This window comes from Haliotis cracherodii, unplaced genomic scaffold (assembly GCF_022045235.1).
Source record: "Haliotis cracherodii isolate W230 unplaced genomic scaffold, xgHalCrac1.p SCAF_3, whole genome shotgun sequence".
In the NCBI taxonomy this organism is placed as follows: Eukaryota; Metazoa; Mollusca; class Gastropoda; order Lepetellida; family Haliotidae; genus Haliotis; species Haliotis cracherodii.
The window spans coordinates 56727677-56747796 of NW_027266286.1; the positions used below are offsets into that span (position 1 = coordinate 56727677).

At 39.0% G+C, this 20120-nt stretch overlaps 1 protein-coding gene across 1 annotated transcript in view; it reads right to left on the minus strand.

Annotated features, from left to right (window-relative positions):
• Window positions 1-15963, minus strand: part of LOC139473821 (tubby-related protein 4-like) — a 214247-nt gene extending 198284 nt beyond the window's left edge. Inside the window, exon 1 of the mRNA XM_071256582.1 lies at window positions 14195-15963. Coding sequence (XP_071112683.1) covers window positions 14195-14455 — 261 coding nt within the window. The 5' untranslated portion in view covers window positions 14456-15963. The remainder of the gene's footprint in view (window positions 1-14194) is intronic.
• Window positions 15964-20120: the final 4157 nt, after the last annotated feature.

Consider the following 20120-nt stretch of genomic DNA (forward strand, 5'->3'; position numbering starts at 1 on the left):
GGTTCACTCTAGGAATTCTCTAACATGGGCCCTTTATTTGAAAATTTCATGTATTCCAGAGGTACACCCACACTTGCCCATACAGCACAATGTTAAAATGCCCCATTGTATTTTAAAATGTGGTCCTTTTTTCAAATATAGGGGCTAATAACACAAGGTCCCACCCTAGAATTATCCCTGAGTATGGCACAACGGATGAAAATACTTATGTTTTCATTACTAATTAGTACATATTAGTTTTTGGAGTAACAGCTAGTAAAGCAAACTTTTAAGGTAAGAACTGATATTTTTTTCGTTGTGTGTGACTTTGAATGATACTTATATCGAGAAGTAAAGAATCGTGATCCACCGATGCATTGATACCACCCTTCTACTACTACCCCCATATCATAATCTTAACATTTAACAAGAACGTATTCACTTCGCAAATAATCGGGTCTAAATTCCCCTTACCCAAACACTCACTCGAGATAATTCAAATCTTATTTTTTCAGTTTAACGTTAAAATCGTCAGTTGTGATTCAGGTCAATAGAATGCCATACTCGACAAAATGGAAGCTTCTTCCATCAAATCTGTGGTGGTGACCACTAAATGATGGCCCAGCCATATACATGCACGTTTTCTACAACTTCCCACAAACCGTCAACACTCACGTCATATATTATTGATGACCCTGTACTACATCTAACTGAAACAAAGCCATTGTCAGACACTAATCAATGAAATGTCCCATTGACACAACAGGTAAATATTTCATCACCACATTAGGCCATGGCATATGCTGCAAAGATCACTGCGAGTCAAACACATGTTGGAATAAATGTCCATTCCATGGAATCGCATGTACAAAGCTCATGAAATCTATGTCAGCCAAAGCTCAATATATAAGTTGAAAGCAAAATAGCATATTTCATCCAATATACAAAGACAAGCTTTCAAAAAACATTGATAGCCTGCTTCCAATGAGTGAGTGAGTGAGTGAGTATGGTTTTACGCTGCTTTTAGCAATATTCCAACAATATCACGGCGGGGGGCACCAGAAATTGGCTTCACACATTGTACCCATGTCGGGAATCGAACCTGGGTCTTAGGCGTGACGAGTGAACGCTTTAACCACTAGGCTACCCGACCGCCCAGCTTCCAAGGATGATTTTCAGGATGTATAAATCAAAGTGTAGGACTGCCTACTGGGGGAAATTACATTTCTAGGCACAGTCTGGAAAAATCTATTTCTTCTATCCAAAATATGTACTATTACTTCATCATGTTTACATACATCAGTGTTTGAAGTTGAAGGGCTCCTGGGCTACTGAGATCTGGTACTTGAATCTTGGGACCCTGAACTCTTCAACTTTAACAGCAGGGTTATGGCAAAGTAAGGGTGAAACGATATATCGGTGCATCATGAATTTTCATGAGACAATACGATACACGATATACTTTTTTTTTATCAATACAAGATAATACACTTGCTAAAATAAAGTTCTTACTACTAGTTTAATGACACCAGAGTTTTTGTCAGTCAAATATCTGAAAATGTGTTGTAATGTTTCAAGTTCACTACTAAAAATACCCGCTATGAACATGTGTCTACCATTAGTCTACAGCTAGCCTTTTCTTTTGAACCTGCTGTGAAATAGTTATAGTAAGAAGTTTCCAAGTAATTACACATAAATATGTGTATCGCGATACACATCGTATTATGACCTATGTAACAAGATGTCAAGATACATGTCATATCATGACCTTGCTGTATGGTTTTACCCCTATGACAAAGACCCCTTGACTTTCATTCTTAATTTTAGATATCAACATATGCAACATCAATTTACCATGTTAACACCACAATCATATTCTAAATAAACGGGAAAAGATTTTAGTGTTATCATATGGACTAACATTTCTGACCTTACTAGACCAAACAGAATTTTATTATAGACTTGGGCTTCAGAGTAGTGGCTAAAGTTGCAGACTGAAGTATTATCATCTGTAGTGAGTGAGTGAGGTTTTACGCTGCTTTTAGCAATATTCCAGCAATATCACGGCGGGGAACACCAGAAATGGGCTTCACACATTGTACCCATGTCGAGAATCGAACCCGGGTCTTCGGCATGACGAGCGAACGCTTTAACCACTAGGCTACCCGACCGCCCTATTATTATCAACTGTAATACAAGAGATGTGCAGCATTTGAGCCAGTTTAGGAGAACCTGGTGTGATGTGTCACTGATTACATTTTCAAGGAGAACAGTTTAGAGATTCTTGCATCAGTTCAACTTTAACATTTGTCTTAGACAACTATTGTATATTTTAATAACAAAAAAAAAACATCATGCACGTTCTGTTCAAGAAAAAAAACACTGTAACATATCAAATAAACAACTGCTGTTACAATCCCTTTGATGTTATTAAAGGAATGACAGCGGACTGTAAATAATCGAGACTGGACCAGAGAATCCAGTTATTGACAACATGTGCATTGATCTACACAATTGGGCTATCATGACAATCAATCAACAAAGTCACTGAGCTTGACTACCCAATCCACTAAATCACTTCTTTAACAAACCAATGATCCACGCCTCAGGGTATGAGGACACACTGTCAACCAAGCAACCGAACCTGACCACTCAATCCCTTTGGTCACCTCCTATGACTAGCATAGGTTGCTGGGGATCTATTCTAATCAAGAAACCACATGGGGTAATAAGTCAGTCTCATTAAGATAAGATCTTAGTTCTCACTACCGCTAAACAAGGATCTGAGGACATCCCATTAGGGGTCAAGCCAGAACAACCTTTCATCTGATCAATCAGAGTGTCGCTTACCAGATCATGAAAGTGACAGTCAGAATGTGATTTCTAATCATGCAACCTTGAAATCTTTAACGTGGGGTATTCCAAACAATAGTTACGGGTTTAACGACTGAATCCATACAATCAAGACCATCTAATAGCCATTCCAGAATGTTCTTTTGTTCAGGTTTCATTTTTTCAATCGAGAATTTGTCAAAATATGGTTCGAAACGTAGTCGCCAATTTGAAATCAGTGCCGTAAAGCACGAGAAAGCTGCCTTCTGATTGGCTAATGTCGACTTCTTGTCAGTCCTTCAATTGTTTGGTCAAAGTTCGCACATGGTCAGTCTGATGTGACCCATAATGGGATGTCCTCAGATCTTTGTTTAGCGGTAGCGAGAACTAAGATCTGATTTGAATGAGATGGGGTAATAAGAAGGCTACAATACAATGACATGAATGAGTGTGAATTACAATTTTGCCTATTAACCAGTTTGTAGACGTTTTGATTCATTTAACTTGTCAATGGACAACAAATATATAAAATCTCCCTGGCCAACAGTTTAACACACATTGTCAGGCAAGACAGATACGGTATCACCTCATCCATGAACGAAATGTATCTGTTTAAGAAATGTTTACAGATCTATTTGAACTTGTCGATAGTTGACAGACTTTGATATTTGAAAGGTTAGATAAACAAATAAAACATGCAGCAACTGAAAAAAAAACTGACAAAACTGAGAGAATTTTCTCGGTTGTCTCAACACAATTAAGTTGTACAACAGTTCTAAAAATAAAAATCACGAAACAGATTTGCCATGTATTTTACTCTAATTTTTCTGTGGTTTGGGTTTTTTTTTAACAAGTTTATAATGCATATTTTTCAACAGTGATAAAATCTCTTGCTGTTTTTTTCATTTCACCTAACTGTAAATCAAAGTCAGCCACCAAAGACATTGTCAAAGATAATTCTTTTCTTTTTCTTAATTTCACAGGGATTTTTATCAGTTGATCTCATAAACCAACAAAAAATATATATAACACCTAAAATACTTTAACAATAACCTAGATACTCACAAAACATTGAAACCTCGTCAATGAAATGCAATTGATTTGGTCAGTTGGTCTGCTGCGGCAGTTCCCACAACAATGACTACGAGAACATTAAGATCAGGAATACCTTGCTACAGGAAGCCGTTCCGAAGTAATAGAACATTACTCACACCTAGCAAGACCATCAGACGCTTCAACAGGAGATAAAAGTGATTTATACACCATGATGCTGAATATTGCCTAATAGTTATGTGTGAATGAATCATCAGTTTTCAACAACACTGCTCCTTGTTAAATGTGACAACAAAATCTCGTGTCACTTAAACCTCCAATATATCATGATATATTAGTCAGATATCACTGTCATATTCAACGTGACGTCATCTGCATTGTTCTATGACGTTTCCATATTTGTAAAAGTAGGTCACTGACATTCGCGTTGATTGCAGTAAATGTTTCAAAACCGATATTGTTGTTTCTTTTTATTTGATAACAAATTCAATCCATTTTAGCTATAATAACGATAAGGCTATTCTTCAGGGCATTATCATTTGCAGAAGCCCTCGGTCTTTTTAACTGCCCGACGAAGGACACCTCAGGCTTCTGCAAATGATAATACCCTGAAAAAATAGCATTACCCTTAAAACCGTAGCCAATTTCCTACAACTGGGTTGCACCGACCGAAACCTATTTTTAACGATGGTCTGACCATTGTCTCAAACATATTTATTTCTATTGAAGCCTTCTAATATTTACTTCATTTTAAGCATGTTAAGGTTGAGTGGACAAAATATTTTGAAAAAGTGAAACAATGATTAAGCATATATATACCAGTATGTGTTAGATCATAATATTGTAATCATTTCAACGGTTTTCTCTTCCACGTTTTCTGGTAACATAACCCTGACAATATGTGGTTATATTTAACCTCCTTCATCTTGTAATATTGACTAGGATTGGTTGGTTGGTTTGTTGTTTTAGGCCGCACTCATCAATATTCCAGCTATATGACGGACTTCTGTAAATAATCAAGTCTGGACCAGACAATCCAGTGATTGATATCATGAGCATTTATCCACTAAGTTGGGATCGACGACATGCTTCAACCAAGTCAGCGAGCCTGTATTGACTAAGAATCTCAAAACATTTTACAAAAATATGTTTAGGTTCATCACATACTCTGGGGAGATCAGTTAGAGAAATAATGTGTCATTTTCAAATATTGATGATCCATCGTTGAGAGAAATTATATAAATAACTGCAGCCTAGTAAGTCAGGTACCATGGTAACAAAAGGACAAAAAGGATGTATGATTCCATCATGTCAGAGGAAATTATATTAATGCCTACCGTCTTATATTTCAGTCAGGGACACCAAATAAAAGCATTATCAGAGAAAACGTCATTTTTGCCTTAACAATGGCTTAACTGTCTTGCTAGTTCTGTCAGTGTCTTAGTTCATGTACATGATTGAGTATCTAGCCATATGAAATAACAGTGTATGTGTAATAAGCTTATGTCGGTAATCATGTCGTATTTTCTTGACCCCTGGTCAGTATTCAGACCTAATCATAGGGCATCAAACATGACAGACATCTTTTCTACATGTTCTAATTGGCCTGCCCTGAAACTGCTGTCTGTCAATTTGTCTGGACAGACTAGTTATTGCCATCATTAGATTTCGGCAAAAATATTAATGAGAATTATCTCCGTGTGAATGCTGTTAGTGTCAGGGTAAATTGGATGTGAAAGTTTTGATGTCTGGAAGTGCTACAAAACGACAAACAAATTGTGTAACAGGTGTTGGGGAGCATGCACTCTCTGCCTTGAAGATTAACATATCATTCAGTGGGGTTTATGCCATTTTTAGCAATATTCCAGCAACATCACGACTAGGGACACCAGAAATGGCTTCACACATTGTACTCTACCAGTGTTCCAAACAAAAGATGAAACCGAACGATTTAGAGACTGCCTACATCGTGTAGATTAAAACACAAAAGCAGAAAACTTCCAGAACCCTGTTTTTTGAACACTGGTTATGCATATATCAGTCTGTGCCAGTCTTTTGAGACTACAATCCCAAGCATGGCTCTTAGCTTTGTTTTCAGTATATTTTAGTGTTATTAAATGGAATATTTTTAGGTGAGCTTACTAGACCAAAGAGAATTTTACTAGACTCGGGCTTCAGGCTAGAGGTTAAAGTCGCAGACTGATATACACTGATTAAACTAATTAACATATTCAAAAACATTTGAAAAAAATTGTACGTCTTCGTTACTTAGATGAACTGGCCCCGATTTCTCGAAACAAACTTAAGTAAAAAACTGGCTTAAGTTTGAGTTTTTACTCAAATTTGAGAAAACTGAGCAAAATGCATTTCTCGAACCAAACCGTGTTTACATTGGAAACGGAAGTCAAATCTCGCGCCAAGGCCGCTTACATCGCATAAAAAAAAAAACTGAGATCGAACCTAAGTCCTCAGTTAAAAACTCAGCTGAGTTTTTTTCGCAAACTCATTTTGAGATTTGAGTTAAAACTTAAGTTTGTTTCGAGAAATCGTGGCCTGATCATGTAAAAATATTTTACCACCTGCTGGCTTCTTTTTGAGAAGGGCTGTGGGGTAGCCTAGAGGTCAAAGCATTCACTCGTCACGCCGAAAAGCCGAGTTCAAATCCCCACATGGGGACAATGTGTGAAGCCCATTTCTGATGTTCCCAGACGTGTTATTGCTGGAATATTGCTAAATATGTCGTAAAACCATACAAGCACTCTTTTGAGAGACAAACAAGCATGTTGACTCCAGGTTGTGATCATTTATTTCTTGAAGTGTTAAACATAACTTCAAACCTAGAGGATATGAAATATATAATGTCCAGACATTACACACACACACAGACACACAGACACACACACACACACACACACACACACACACATAAACATAAACATGGCATTTTACAGGTGTCACTTCCTTATTCCTGCAGTAACAAATGTTAGTCAGTGTTCACATACTATAAATATCAGGTGCAAACGGACCATAGTTTAACGTAGAGTTGCACCCCTTTGTCATACAAGGATCCGCTTATCATTGGTTCGGGGTTGTGGGGTAGCCTAGTGGTTAAGCGTTTGCTCGTCACGCTGAAGACCCGGGTTCGATTCCAGACATTGGTACAATGTGTGAAGCCCATTTCTGGTGACCCCCGCCTTGATATTGCTGGAATATTGCTAAAAGCTGCGTAAAACCATAATCTAAATCTAAGATTTGCCGAGATTAATATCTATGGTCTTTCAGTACCATACCCATGCTTATGGTTTCCAAAAAGCCTCAACCTGCACCTATTTTCTCACCAAGCTGACAGCCGTATCACTGACATACCCTTCAAAATGCTGTTAATCCAAACACACTCACTACATAATACTGGACAAATCAAACTATTGGCTTCTTTCTACATGTTACCATGAATCAAGAAACAGGCGGATCCAGAGGGAGTTCCAGGGGCTCCGGACCACCCCCACCCCACCATCCCTCTTTTGATAACCAGATGCTGTATGTTGTAGTCAGTAAAATTGACTGAGAGAGGATTTTGATATTTTGGACCCGTCCCTTTTAAAAATGCTGGATCTGCCCTTGGGACCAAAACAACCATGAAGCCTTGGATTTGTAGGCATCCTCAGAATAGCTCCCAATAATGGTAACCAATGCTGCAACCATTTAGCCAACCATTCCATATTAAAATTGTCAGAGAAATGTACTTTTTAGGTTGAATTTGTGATAACTTGATCTACATGTAGCTGAAGGTCCAATTTATTTTGTGGCAAATGCAGTTTGAATTTGTTCAGAAGGGTCGTTTTTATCATCGCTTCAAAGGTGAATGCTTACGAGCAGCTAAAACATGATTTAACCAGCCAATGAAAACAGTGATTAAACAGCTAGGATAAAAGCCACCAAAAATCAATACCAGGAACTCAATCAGCTCAAAGGAACATGTAGCTGGACAAAATATGTCCTATAAATGTCTCGTGTTTATACACTGTATTACAGAAATACACAGATCTAGCCCTATGATCAGCAAGTGTAAACATCCCTTCACTTGGCTTCACAGGGCTAAGCACTACAATTTTACTTGACGCCAACTGCAGGAGAAATGGGATAATTAGAGTGTTTAATCTACAAACTTCTGAAATTTGAAAGTGCACACAACAGCCACATGAAAGGAATGAAAGGAATCAAAACTGCCACTTCTAAAAACGTTCTGGTATCTTCAAAACATATGGTTAGGAATTGGATTCAACTGTTATTAACAAATTGGTTCTCATATTTGATACCCAGACTACTGGCTAGTTACTGATAGAACATATACAAAACTATATTACTCCATACCAAGTATCTAATAGTTTGGCGTGTCATCACTCAGTGTGAATGGACTGTTCACACTGAATCTAATACTGAGAGTTCAGTGTAAATGGTCATTAAAATGTATTTCCTTGAAAATAAATATCTGCAACTTGTTAGTGATAATAAAGATTCAGTATTATTAGTTGCCTGCAGTCAGGGTTAGAAACCAATTTTATGGTCACTAGTCCGTAAAAATTATCCCCATGGTTGCAATGTACCTAATGGTAAAAGTGGATATTCACAAGGTGAGGTGAAATGGGGTTTAACGTAGCATCCAAAACTATTGCACTTATATAGCGACATGCATGTAAGTGTTTAGATGTCTGCTTGTACTAGTCCAGACTAATGCAGATTTTATAGTGCTAGCACACTGAGATACCATGCCATGGTTTAACATGAATATCCCATTCAGACACAGTATACTGACTCCGAGCCGACCAGTCCTTGTTTTAGTCCCTTAATGCCTAGCACCAGACAGGGTAACAACAAGTACCATCTCTTAACGTCTTTTGGTATGACGCAGCTAGGGATCGAACCCCGGACCTTCCATTCTCTAGGCGGACGCTCTACCACTAGACCACGGAGGCGGTCCCAAACATTCACAAGGAATTGTCATTACTCTATCAGCATGATCAGTCCATCAAAATTCACCAGTCTCTGACAAGTGGAATTATGTTAATTTCAAACCGTGTGCAAAGGAGTTTCGAAGTTTCACGTACAAGATGATCCAATTCCCAAATTCCCAACCACCTGCTTACGTTAGGTATGCTCTTAATACCATTACAGCCCTGCTGCTCAGTCGGAACTGTCGGTTCTGTAACAATGTAAACATCCTGGTAACATCCAAACAAATTACAGGATCAAATATGATACATGTCATTCTCCCCTGGACACTAACCCGATGCCTGAAGCAGATAATGCATCAGTGGGATGTCCTTCACTGTCCCAACAACCAGATCTGCTCAGCATCATTCTGACACATAAGTCCCCCAAAGCATTCCAAGAAGCTAAACTCAATATTCATGTTTGTAAATCTTCATGCCAATGTAAAATTTGTTAGACAAGCTATATTTAGGCAGGTGAATTGTTCGCTATGAACAGTAATTGTACAATTGATGATGTAGAGGAAATGAAACAATGACCGCAGTAATAGGCACTCTCTCATATTGCTAGGCACAACTTAGAGAACCTTGATCTTGATTAATCATGTTGATAGCAGAAGTAGACATAAACTCATCTCCAAATCAGTGTTTCGGCCAGACTCTGAGCTCAAGAGCTGAAAGTGCAGTAGCATGATTCACCGATGCAATGCATCATGATATATGCTTCGTTTGGAATCAATACCTATTGCCACTAATAGTGAGCTCAGCTTAATAGTCCTTATGTTAAGATTAAACTCAACTGAGAAGATCCACTGACATGTTTGACAAAATGTTTTTGGCAGACTAAATAAATTATTATCTGTACATAAGGGTCTACGGAACAGCACTGATAAGTTTCATAATGTATTGGTAATGTCTTTCAGTAACATGGGAATAAACATTAAATAGGTGAGGTGAGTTGAAACGGGGTTTAACATCGCGTAGCTCACTGAGATACCATGCCGCTGTTTAACATGAATACCCCACTCAGACACAGTATACTGACTCCGAGCTGACCAGTCCTTGTTTTAGCCCGTTAATGCCGAGAGCCAGGGAGGGTGACAACAAGTACGATCTTTTAACGTCTTTTGGGATGACGAGGCCAGGGACTGAACAACAAGCATACCCTCTCTCCGCTCTACCACTAGACCACGGAGGCGGTCAAATAAACCTTAAATAAACATGTAATATGTTAACATAAAACATCAAGAATATAATAAAAACATCTTTTGTCTTCCTTTCCATTATCAAGATTAGAATATAGTTACGTAATTTTAATCTGATACAAGATCAAGATACATGTATCCAATCACATACAATGTAATAGTCATACTGTATGACATGGTACTGATGACTCACTTTGGTGGGCTATGTGTGATACTTGTCAATGATAGCCGGGGGTTTTCCCAGCCTCAAGCCAATAGTGGCATCGGCATTGATCTGAGGGTTAGCATGACCATCAAACACATCCAATAAGAAGTAATCATGTGAGAAAATAAGAGCAAGACTTATTGTTTTACATCACAGCAATGTTCCCTCCACAGCACACAGCCTTTGAATACTCAAGCCTCCTCCCATATTATTAATATTCACATTTTCTTCAACTACTTTATTTTACATGTTTAATTCATCAAATAAACAGAAAAAGCGATATTTAAATACAATCCTATCCAGCATTCTTTGGGTACAGTATTTATGATCTTTGTAATCACTGACACTTTTTTTAAGGGTCTACCTCATGTGATATTTTTATGTGCAGTTTGGAAAGAAATAGCAATGTATCCATCAAGCAAGGAATTGAAGGAAATTAAATCAGCAGAACAATAAATCTATGAGATTACAGCTGCTGCACGTGAATAACAAGTGTGGAATGAAGACCAATATTCATATTTTTACCAATTTTGTATGAGAAATGGCCCACTCTGTAGATATTACCAATAAGGGTAGAATGAACATGTCTGATAACTTTACGCTATATACACATGTGCATTTTAGAAATCCTCAATGCTGATAGGTCATTGAAGTCAATGGACATCACAGAGCTTTATCATGTTCAGCATGGTGAGAAACAGACTTGCCGTTATTCATTGTTCATGACGTCACAAATTAATAAAATACATTATGTCATTTGAACAAGTGGCTGCCTTCAGTGAAATTTCTCTGAAGGGCTGACATTTCATATATTTTTTCTTCATTTTCTCTCTAAAAACGTCATTGAGTAGATAGAATAGCCTACATGAAACTCAGAATTACAGACTATCTGTCCTCCTCGAATGAATGCTGTAATTTCCTCACCCAAAGACTCGGGACACAGTTTATTCACTCGGACAGATAATCTGTAATTCCCAGTATCTAGGTGATTGTTCCCTAATTCTCTCTCCGTTTTCCTTTTTTTGCTTTCATCATTTACATCTGTTTATTTTGTGGAAACCAAAGATTCAGAATGTGGTTCACCATGCCTCCCTGTAGCACAAAGACTACGATCCACTGAGGGAAGGCAGGCCATGATAGTTCCAGAATGTATAACCAGCGTTCGAAATACCTGTCTGCCCGACCGTCCGAGACGGGTTGATTTCAACTCGGGCTGCCAGATTTTCAAATCCCCCTGCCCGACGGTCGGGTTATATTTCATATGTGAAAATATTCTAAATATTTCCCAATGATAAGCATTAATTCACATGTAAAGATGAATGATAAAATGTAACCAAAAAGAAACCCTGTTAGCTTTTAGACAACCTAAATTTTAGGCCCTATTTAGGAATAAGGTTATTTACATGATGTATTCTAGGATATTAAATACAAATCTGACCTAAAAAGTGTTTGCTATTTCTTTTCTTGCATTACTTCATGTTCAATGAATTCGATTTAAAGTTTTAATTAAATTATCCTGAGAAACATATGATTATAGTGGGCAGGCAGGTTTTGGTCAGGGCTGGCAAGTATTTCAGCTAGCCAGTCCTGTGGTCTGGCTGAAATCTTTGGGAGTTTCATACCCTGGTGTAACATTTAACAAAGTTGAAAATCTGTTATGGTTTCTAGTGTCAAACATGACTAAAAACATGTTTGACAAAAGGCAATCTCAGCTCTATATCTATGTCCTCTAAAAACAAAAATGGAGAATCCTATATGAAATTAGTTCAGGTAAAACCTTGATTAACAAGTCATAAATATCAAAATGGAGGATGGTATTTATGAAGGCGGTGATTGTTTATTGATCATGTTGTTTCTTAAAGGATTGGTTTATCTCTTATTTATAGTGTATTGTGATAATCATGATAAAGACATCACTTACTTAGCCTGTGTCAGAAAGTCTACTCGACCAAATTGTCTCCTGGCATCGTTTACTGTAGATTGTAGTTTGAACATATGGACTATTATTAGCTAAGCGTACTAGACCAAAAGAATTACACAAGATCATAGGGCGAGTGTCAAAGTCACAGACTGCTTATTTACAGAATACATGTAATAACTTAAGGATTTCAAATCACGACAACTTAGTGAACCCTAACCATGTCTGGTAAAGTCTATCCAAGAAGAACAAGTAGAACAAATGGAACAGCATTCACATACTTAATCTAACAATTTGTTTTTAACTTGCTGAATTCAATTTTAATTACTTTAGAGCCGCCAGTATTGACTTCTTTTCCTGAAAATAGTGAGAGTTTTGTGAGACAATTCTATTCTTGCTTTTCAGTATGCCGACACTGGATAAAGCATGTTGTCTATTTGCCGATCAGCAACGCCTGTCTGCAGCTGTCCTTAATGGTCTACACAATTGTTAGCATAATTCTCCATGCTTCACTTCTTGCACATTCAATTTAATCTGCTGCTGTATTTCTTAGGAGGACGATTATCACTGAAGCGAACATGATAAACATCATTCTCAAACCTACAAAGAAATTCAGTTTCTAATGACTCTATGTTAACATTCTTAAATATTTCTCAAGTTCACAATGAAAAGGTGCAACACATTATGACTTCCTTCATTATGCGAATGTAAGTGTTAAGTCCAGACCCTGCACACACACACACCTAAACTAATTGCTTCTGAGTTCTCACGGTTATACTAATGTAATTTACCTGGAATAATATGCAGTATCTGACACGAAATCTTATCTTGTGAAGTTTTCTTGTGGTATGGCATTTTGTGCGATCATGACATCACAATCATTAATGAAACTGAGCAGACACCTTAGAAAGGATAATCATTGAAGAGTGTAAATATTTACTCTGTAAAACTATGATATCATGGATATTTTTAAATACAAATGGAAACGACTACATTGTACTAATTATAAAGTTGTAGTTCGACCAGAAAAAAATATTGAAATCCTTATAATGAAATAAGTAACATTCATCATGTTCATAGATGAGAAAAACAGCTTTACATTGAGATCAGTCAATGTTTCATTACTATGCAAGAATGCAAAGTTGCAAATTGTTGTGTGTTCTCTTGTGACAACATAGATGGGATGACTCACTGGAACTACCGTCAAACATTAGATAGATGAATCAGACAGATCCAACTGGACTATAAATGTGACTCTACAATATATGTCATTTTGAGTTGAAAATTCACAGGCAATTGTAAATGTGATTTTCAAGGTGGAATGAATGAGTTGGTGTATGAAATATGTACATGTGAACAAACATAACTCAACACTCTTTTTCACACCCTCGCCAACATTCACTGCTTCTGATGAAGAGGTCTCAATCGATCATGATGACTCTCTATTTTAATCCAGCTGATCCAACATCTTAGGGAACTTCAAAGGCAAGTTCCACATCATACAAACAATCCCATTTTACTGAACAATGAGTATAGCATATCTGAACAATGAGTATAGCATATAATAAAAATATTTTGTCCAGACATTCAAGAATTCTTCAGATTACTGCCAAGCTTCAGTAAAGTATATAAAGTAATTCATATTTTCAGTGCCATGCAATGTCTAAATCAGCATCACAATCAACGATCATTAACCAGCAAATAAATTCTCAGACTGTCTCCAATACATTTTACTAGAGGGGCGTTCGGGTAGCCTAGTGGTTAAAGCGTTTGCTCGCCACGCCGAAGACCTGGGTTCGATTCCAGACATGGGTACAATGTGTGAGGCCCATTTCTGCTGTCCCCCTGCTGTGATATTGCTGGAATATTGCTAAAAGTGACATAAAACCATACTCACTCACTCAGATTTTACTGGAAGAGTGATAAGACTCGTTAGTTAGTCCACAGCAATACACATACTGGTTTAAGATAGGTTTATCATGTTTATAATTCTAAGAATGGGAATGTGACTTACCTCACTGCGATGTCCTCGGAGATTGAAGTTTGAACGAGGTGGGGCTTCATACTTGCGACAATGGCTGGTAGTAAATGTGACTCCAACAACGCCCTTAGCGTTACCACTAGCCAACCACCCTTCCATATAATACTGGGACCGGTTGAGTTTCCATCCCCCACCTTCATCAGGTAGCCCATCGGGAACCTTCCCCATCCATGACAAGGAATGGATGGTGGAATCTGTACGAGTAGATGTCGTCTGCTCAAAATGGACATGCATCTTTGATGATGAACTTATTACTCAGAAAAGTCTGATGAAAATGTTAGGCTCCAGTTGTAAATGATGTAATGAAGAATATGTTGTTGATGAAAAAATGCTAATAACGAGATGGAAAGGTCTCCATACGCTGGTCCTCAGCTGTGATAACTTCTTCAATAGCCTGAATACAAACAGTCTTCAAAAGAACACCCATTTGGAGTTCAAATGTTTGAAGTAGATGGAGCCAATAGGTATCACAGTAACAATATTTTGATTATACTCAATCTTCGACTAAAAGCATCCACATCTTTCATCTCTTCTTCACCCACAAGCTGACCAAACAACTCAAGTTTTAATCATACAAGCCATGAGAGCTAGGCACTTCTCATGTCGATGTTTTTTTGTCGCCTCATTTTAAAACCAGCATAACTGTGTTGGTGAATCAATAGCCTGTCATCATAGCGCAGTTGAACTTCAGTCTTGACTGCAACGCTGTTACATCCATGACTTATTAAATTGGTGCATTGTCCATGATATGGTCATGGCACCACACTTTTTCTCTGTTGGGAGTCAAATAACACTCTCCGCTACTCTTATCGGTATTGTGTATATCCTTTAACCAATCAATAAATGTTGAGCAAATTACTTGAATACTTTTACATACATGCTCCTTGTAACTGGTACCAAATGACACTAATTCTTACATGGCAGTGTCGGTGGTTTTGTTATTCAATTTCTCAGTTCGTAACCATGGTAAACAAGCCTAAAGGTCTCCTTACTTGCTCTCGTCTTTCATCCACAGTTTAATAAGGAAATGTAACAAGGAATATGATGGATGCTCAGTCATGTCCGCAGTTCAATACTGGATCACACGTATTATTGAGAGGATTTGCGAGTCAACGATGATGGTAAAACTGTCAAAATCACCAAGGTGTCACCAAGCTTAAAATGTCATCGCGTTCACATATCCTTGCTTGTCCAATCTGCAACTTGTCAGAGAAGTCCTTCATTAGCCACGGAGCGAGTCCAGTACACTTGGTCCGCCCTCTGTGGCAAATGGGAGTCTGGTCAGTGCCTCCACTTAACTGAAGAGGAAATTGTCATCTTAGCGATTATTCCGCCCAGCCAGTAAGAAAGTATCTCTCGCTTCATAACTCGGCTCGCTCACAGCTAGCATTGCTCGTTCCGATGTTTCACAGTAACTTGGGCCATAGGAAGTGATCAATTTTTTCTTGGGCTTGCGTCCTGTTTCTATTGTTTCTCCGAGTCTTTGAATAATGGTGTCACCGGCCCGTTCCTTAGACCTGCCTTGCTTCAAACTGACTCATTCAGCGCGATCAGGGATAGATCGGGCACGCTCGCCTGCATCCCTGGTGCGTTAGTATCGACGGTCGCTGTGAGAGTAAATGGGAGTTTTAGGTATTACGGCCTATCCCTGTCTGTTGTAACAGCTCCCGAGTGATTAGTTTTCGGACACATTTTCATTCTACTAACGAAATTGTTCTCTCGTGATCAAGTCAGTTCGTCTGCAGTCTTCTTAGATACTGCCTCTGCGCATGCCTCTCTCGACCACATGCAACTTCCGTATCTGTCAAAACACAGTGGGCGTGTCACAATGGCTGAAAGCGATGTTTGGTGATGCTGGCTGCTTTCTCTCTCGGCAACCCACTGCTCTCGCAAGCATCAACTGGGATATGTCGCTTACAAATTATATGGCATGCCCGCAGCAAAAGATCTTTCGACCCAGGCGGAATACAATCGATTTTTTCGGTCGGCTTCAACTAACATGAGCTAAAAATAGAAGCGCACGTGCAGTAAATAATGGCACAGAGCTTCCTTGAGTGATTAAAGAATACAAAATATAGCAATTGTAATAGGTCCTCAATCGCCCTTAAAAACCTTTTATACATCATTGGAGTGTTTATACACTAGTTTTGTTCATGTATGTTTTTTTCTGCGTTTGAATCAATAAAGGCATACACATACACAAATAAACGGATAAATTAGAAGCAATACATTTTCGGATACTCGACCCTCGCCTTAGTCAGGAAAATATAATAACATCACTTTAAGCACGGATACGGCTATTTAAAAAAGGAGGGTTGCGTTTAAGATAAATAAATATATACATACATATGTACAACATGTTGACGAATCTACATAGTTCGCGAAACAATTTACGTTTAATATTCGTATTACTTTTGTAGAAACTTGAAGCCATATAAAGTGATTGAGTTATGTTTTATTTTACATTTATACTTTGAATTTGTCTTCAAAATGTATAAATGCTTAGAATACTTTAAAAACTAGGAATATAAACGTTGTGGGGCTATATACTGCTTTTGCATTTTGTCCTTTCAGGGTAGTCCATGAAAATATGTATAAGGACATGCTGAGGGTCATCCAAACATATGGACATTCTGACTACGTCAAGCATTATTTAAGTTGTTGGTTCTTCCAGGAATATTGGAAATATGTGACGGCGGCCTGAATGTAATCGATACTGGACCAGACAAACAAGTGATTGATATTGTGTTCAACGATACACGCCGTCAGGGTACGATGTAAACTAACTCGTGCGGGAAATACAAGAGTCCTGACTCTCGTTTCGTGAAATCAGTATGACACACATGCTCGTAAAAAAGTCACTTTTTATCTACTTGTCTCTACGATATCTTCTTCGTTTTCCAGAAATCTTTACTACTCCTCGCTCAGTTTCCAGAAATAGTTTGTCATCTCTGAAAAGGCTGGACAGCTCGACGAGGGTTCCATGTACATGTACCGTACTTCCTCTATTAGACGCCCGGACTCCTATTCATTTAGGACAAGCCTTTGACCCGGCGTCAATTAGAGGCCCGGCATCTATTAGAGTCCCGGCGTCTATTAGAGACCCGGCGTCTAATAGAGGAAATACGGTATTTCTTTTTGCAACATGGCGACACTCCTCTGTAAGGTTGCAGGTCACCGCCTTACAACTGATGCTTATTTAAGTAATGCTCCACTATCAATGTGTCTATTGAGTAAAGTTGGTTGGTTGGTTTGTTGTTTAACGCCGCACTCAGCAATATTCCTGCTATATGGCGGCGGTCTGTAAATAATCGAGTCTGGACCAGACAATCCAGTGATTAATATCATGAGCATCGATCCACGCAATTGGGATCGATGACATGCATTAACCAAGTCAGCAAGCCTGACCACCCGATCCCGTTAGTCGCCTTTTACGACAAGCATAGTCGCCTTTTACGGCAAGCATGGGTTTCTGAAGACCTATTCTACCCCGGAATCTTCACGGGTCCTATTGAGTAAAGAGGAGGGCAATCTTTCTACATGAGACAGGCGGTCTGTAAAAAATCGAGTCTGGACCAGACAATCCAGTGATTGATATCACGCAATTGGGATACGATGACATGCACCAATCAAGTCACTGAGCCTGACCACCCGATCCCCTTTAATAGTCGCCATTTACGAGCATGGGTTGCTGAAGACGTATTCTCTACCCGGGACTTCACGGGTACCGCCCACCTAATACAGGACAGGTTCTGTCATACACCGTTCCGCCCCCCTAATACAGGACAGGTTCTTCTCATACACCGTTCCGTCCCCCTAATACAGGACAGGTTCTGTCATACACCGTTCCGCCACTCTAATGCAGGACAGGTTCTTCTCATACACCGTTCCGCCCCCCTAATACAGGACAGGGTCTGTCATACACCGTTCCGCCACCCTAATGCAGGACAGGGTCTCTCATACACCGTTCCGCACCCCTAATACAGGACAGGGTCTGTCATACACCGTTCCGCCACCATAATACAGGACAGGTTCTGTCATACACCGTTCCACCCCCTAATAAAGGACAGGTTCTGTCATACACTGTTCCGTCCCCTCTATACAGGAAAGACTAATACCGGAAGGTATGAATGATTTCCGCCGATTTTCCGGGCCCTTTTTGTTTTCAGCATCGGCGTGCGCAGTCGGCGGCCAGAAGGTAGAAACTGATATTCGGAATGAACTTTCTTAAATCTATAAGCATTTCCTTTGTCTTTTTGACATTAAGATTAAGAAAATCAATCTTACACTATTGGACAAATTTGTAATTGTTAAAATTACTGATACAGTCATTTGTGTATAAAACAAAAAAAACAGGAGAAAGCACACAACCTTGGGGCGCACCTGCAGATCCGTGCACCCGTAAAAAGGTGTTAAAGAAACTATCACGCTGCAACGGTAGGAGGAACAACGCAAACACGTGCTACACAGTCTACGTCGTTGTTGACTGACCATATGCGCTACTCAGCTGAAGCGTAACAGTTGATTTTTTAAGGTGTATGATTTCATTCAATTTTATAAAGAAAGAGGAAAACCATTTAATGCTATGAATAAATACTTGAAACGAGCTTGTTGTGCTCCTGGTATGTCTCCAAGGTGAAGCATGTTTTCCGTCGACGGGACTCTGGCGAAGCTGGTGGGGAAACATATCAAACCCATGCAGGGTTAAGACGAGTTCTATGGATGAACAACTTCTTTATTACAATCAGTGCGACGTTTCGGTGTAGATCCTAACACCTTTATCAAGCAATAGATGGATAGGGCTAAACAACATAGGTATATATAAACTTATTGACATAGGTGGATAGGGCTAAACAACATAGGTATATATACACTTATTGACATAGGTGGATAGGGCTAAACAACATAGGTATATATACACTTATTGACACCTTGATAAAGGTGTTAGGATCTACACCGAAACGTCGCACTAATTGTAATAAAGAAGTTGTTCATCCATAGAACTCGTCTTACTTCATCACTCCAACTTCTAAATGCCACTGAAAGAAGCCATGTAGGGTTGATACATTGGACAGTTTTCAGAAAAATCAAGTCAGACCTGAAATTGTTAAATTGCATTCAGAAAATAAGTATATGTCACGAAGACTCTTGACGCAATACCTTGTTACTGAACATGATTTAATTGTTACACAATACAAGATATGCCAACCTTTGATACATTTGGATGCAGATGCAAAAAGATAAATGATGAAAATAGGGCTGTGTTGCGTGAACGATCTGAAATCCTTCGTCTTCGAAATTATTATCTTCGAACCATGAAGCAGAAACGTGAAGAAGGATATGAGCCTGTTTTCCTAGATGAGACGTGGGTAAATGCCTCTCACACAGTCAGCAGTCAGTGGGTACCCAGTAGGGACTGTAAGGAGTATGTGAGAAAGTTACCAATGGGAAAAGGTGAAAGACCTATGCTGGCTGTGCTGGTCAGGGTTTTTTCCCTGGCTGTGACCTCGTCATTCGAGCCAAGGCCAAGGACAACAAGGACTACCACACATACATGAACGGCAGGTATTTCTGGAGTGGGTGAAAAATAAACTGGTCCCTGCTTTGCCTGCCAAATCCCTTATTATCATGGACAATGCACCAAATATCATTATGCAGGATGCAGACAGCAAGACCCCGACGTCTAATAGCCTGAAAGGTAATATTGTAACGCGGCTGCAACGGACGAATATGACCTTTCTTTCCAGGGCTACAAAACCACAACTCTATGAAACCATCAAATGTAACGACCCCGACCCTGTGTGTGTGGTTGACAATAACATCAAAAGTCAACGTCACGCCGTCTTACGACTTCACCCCTTACCACTGTGATCTGAACCGATTAGAGTTGATACGGGGT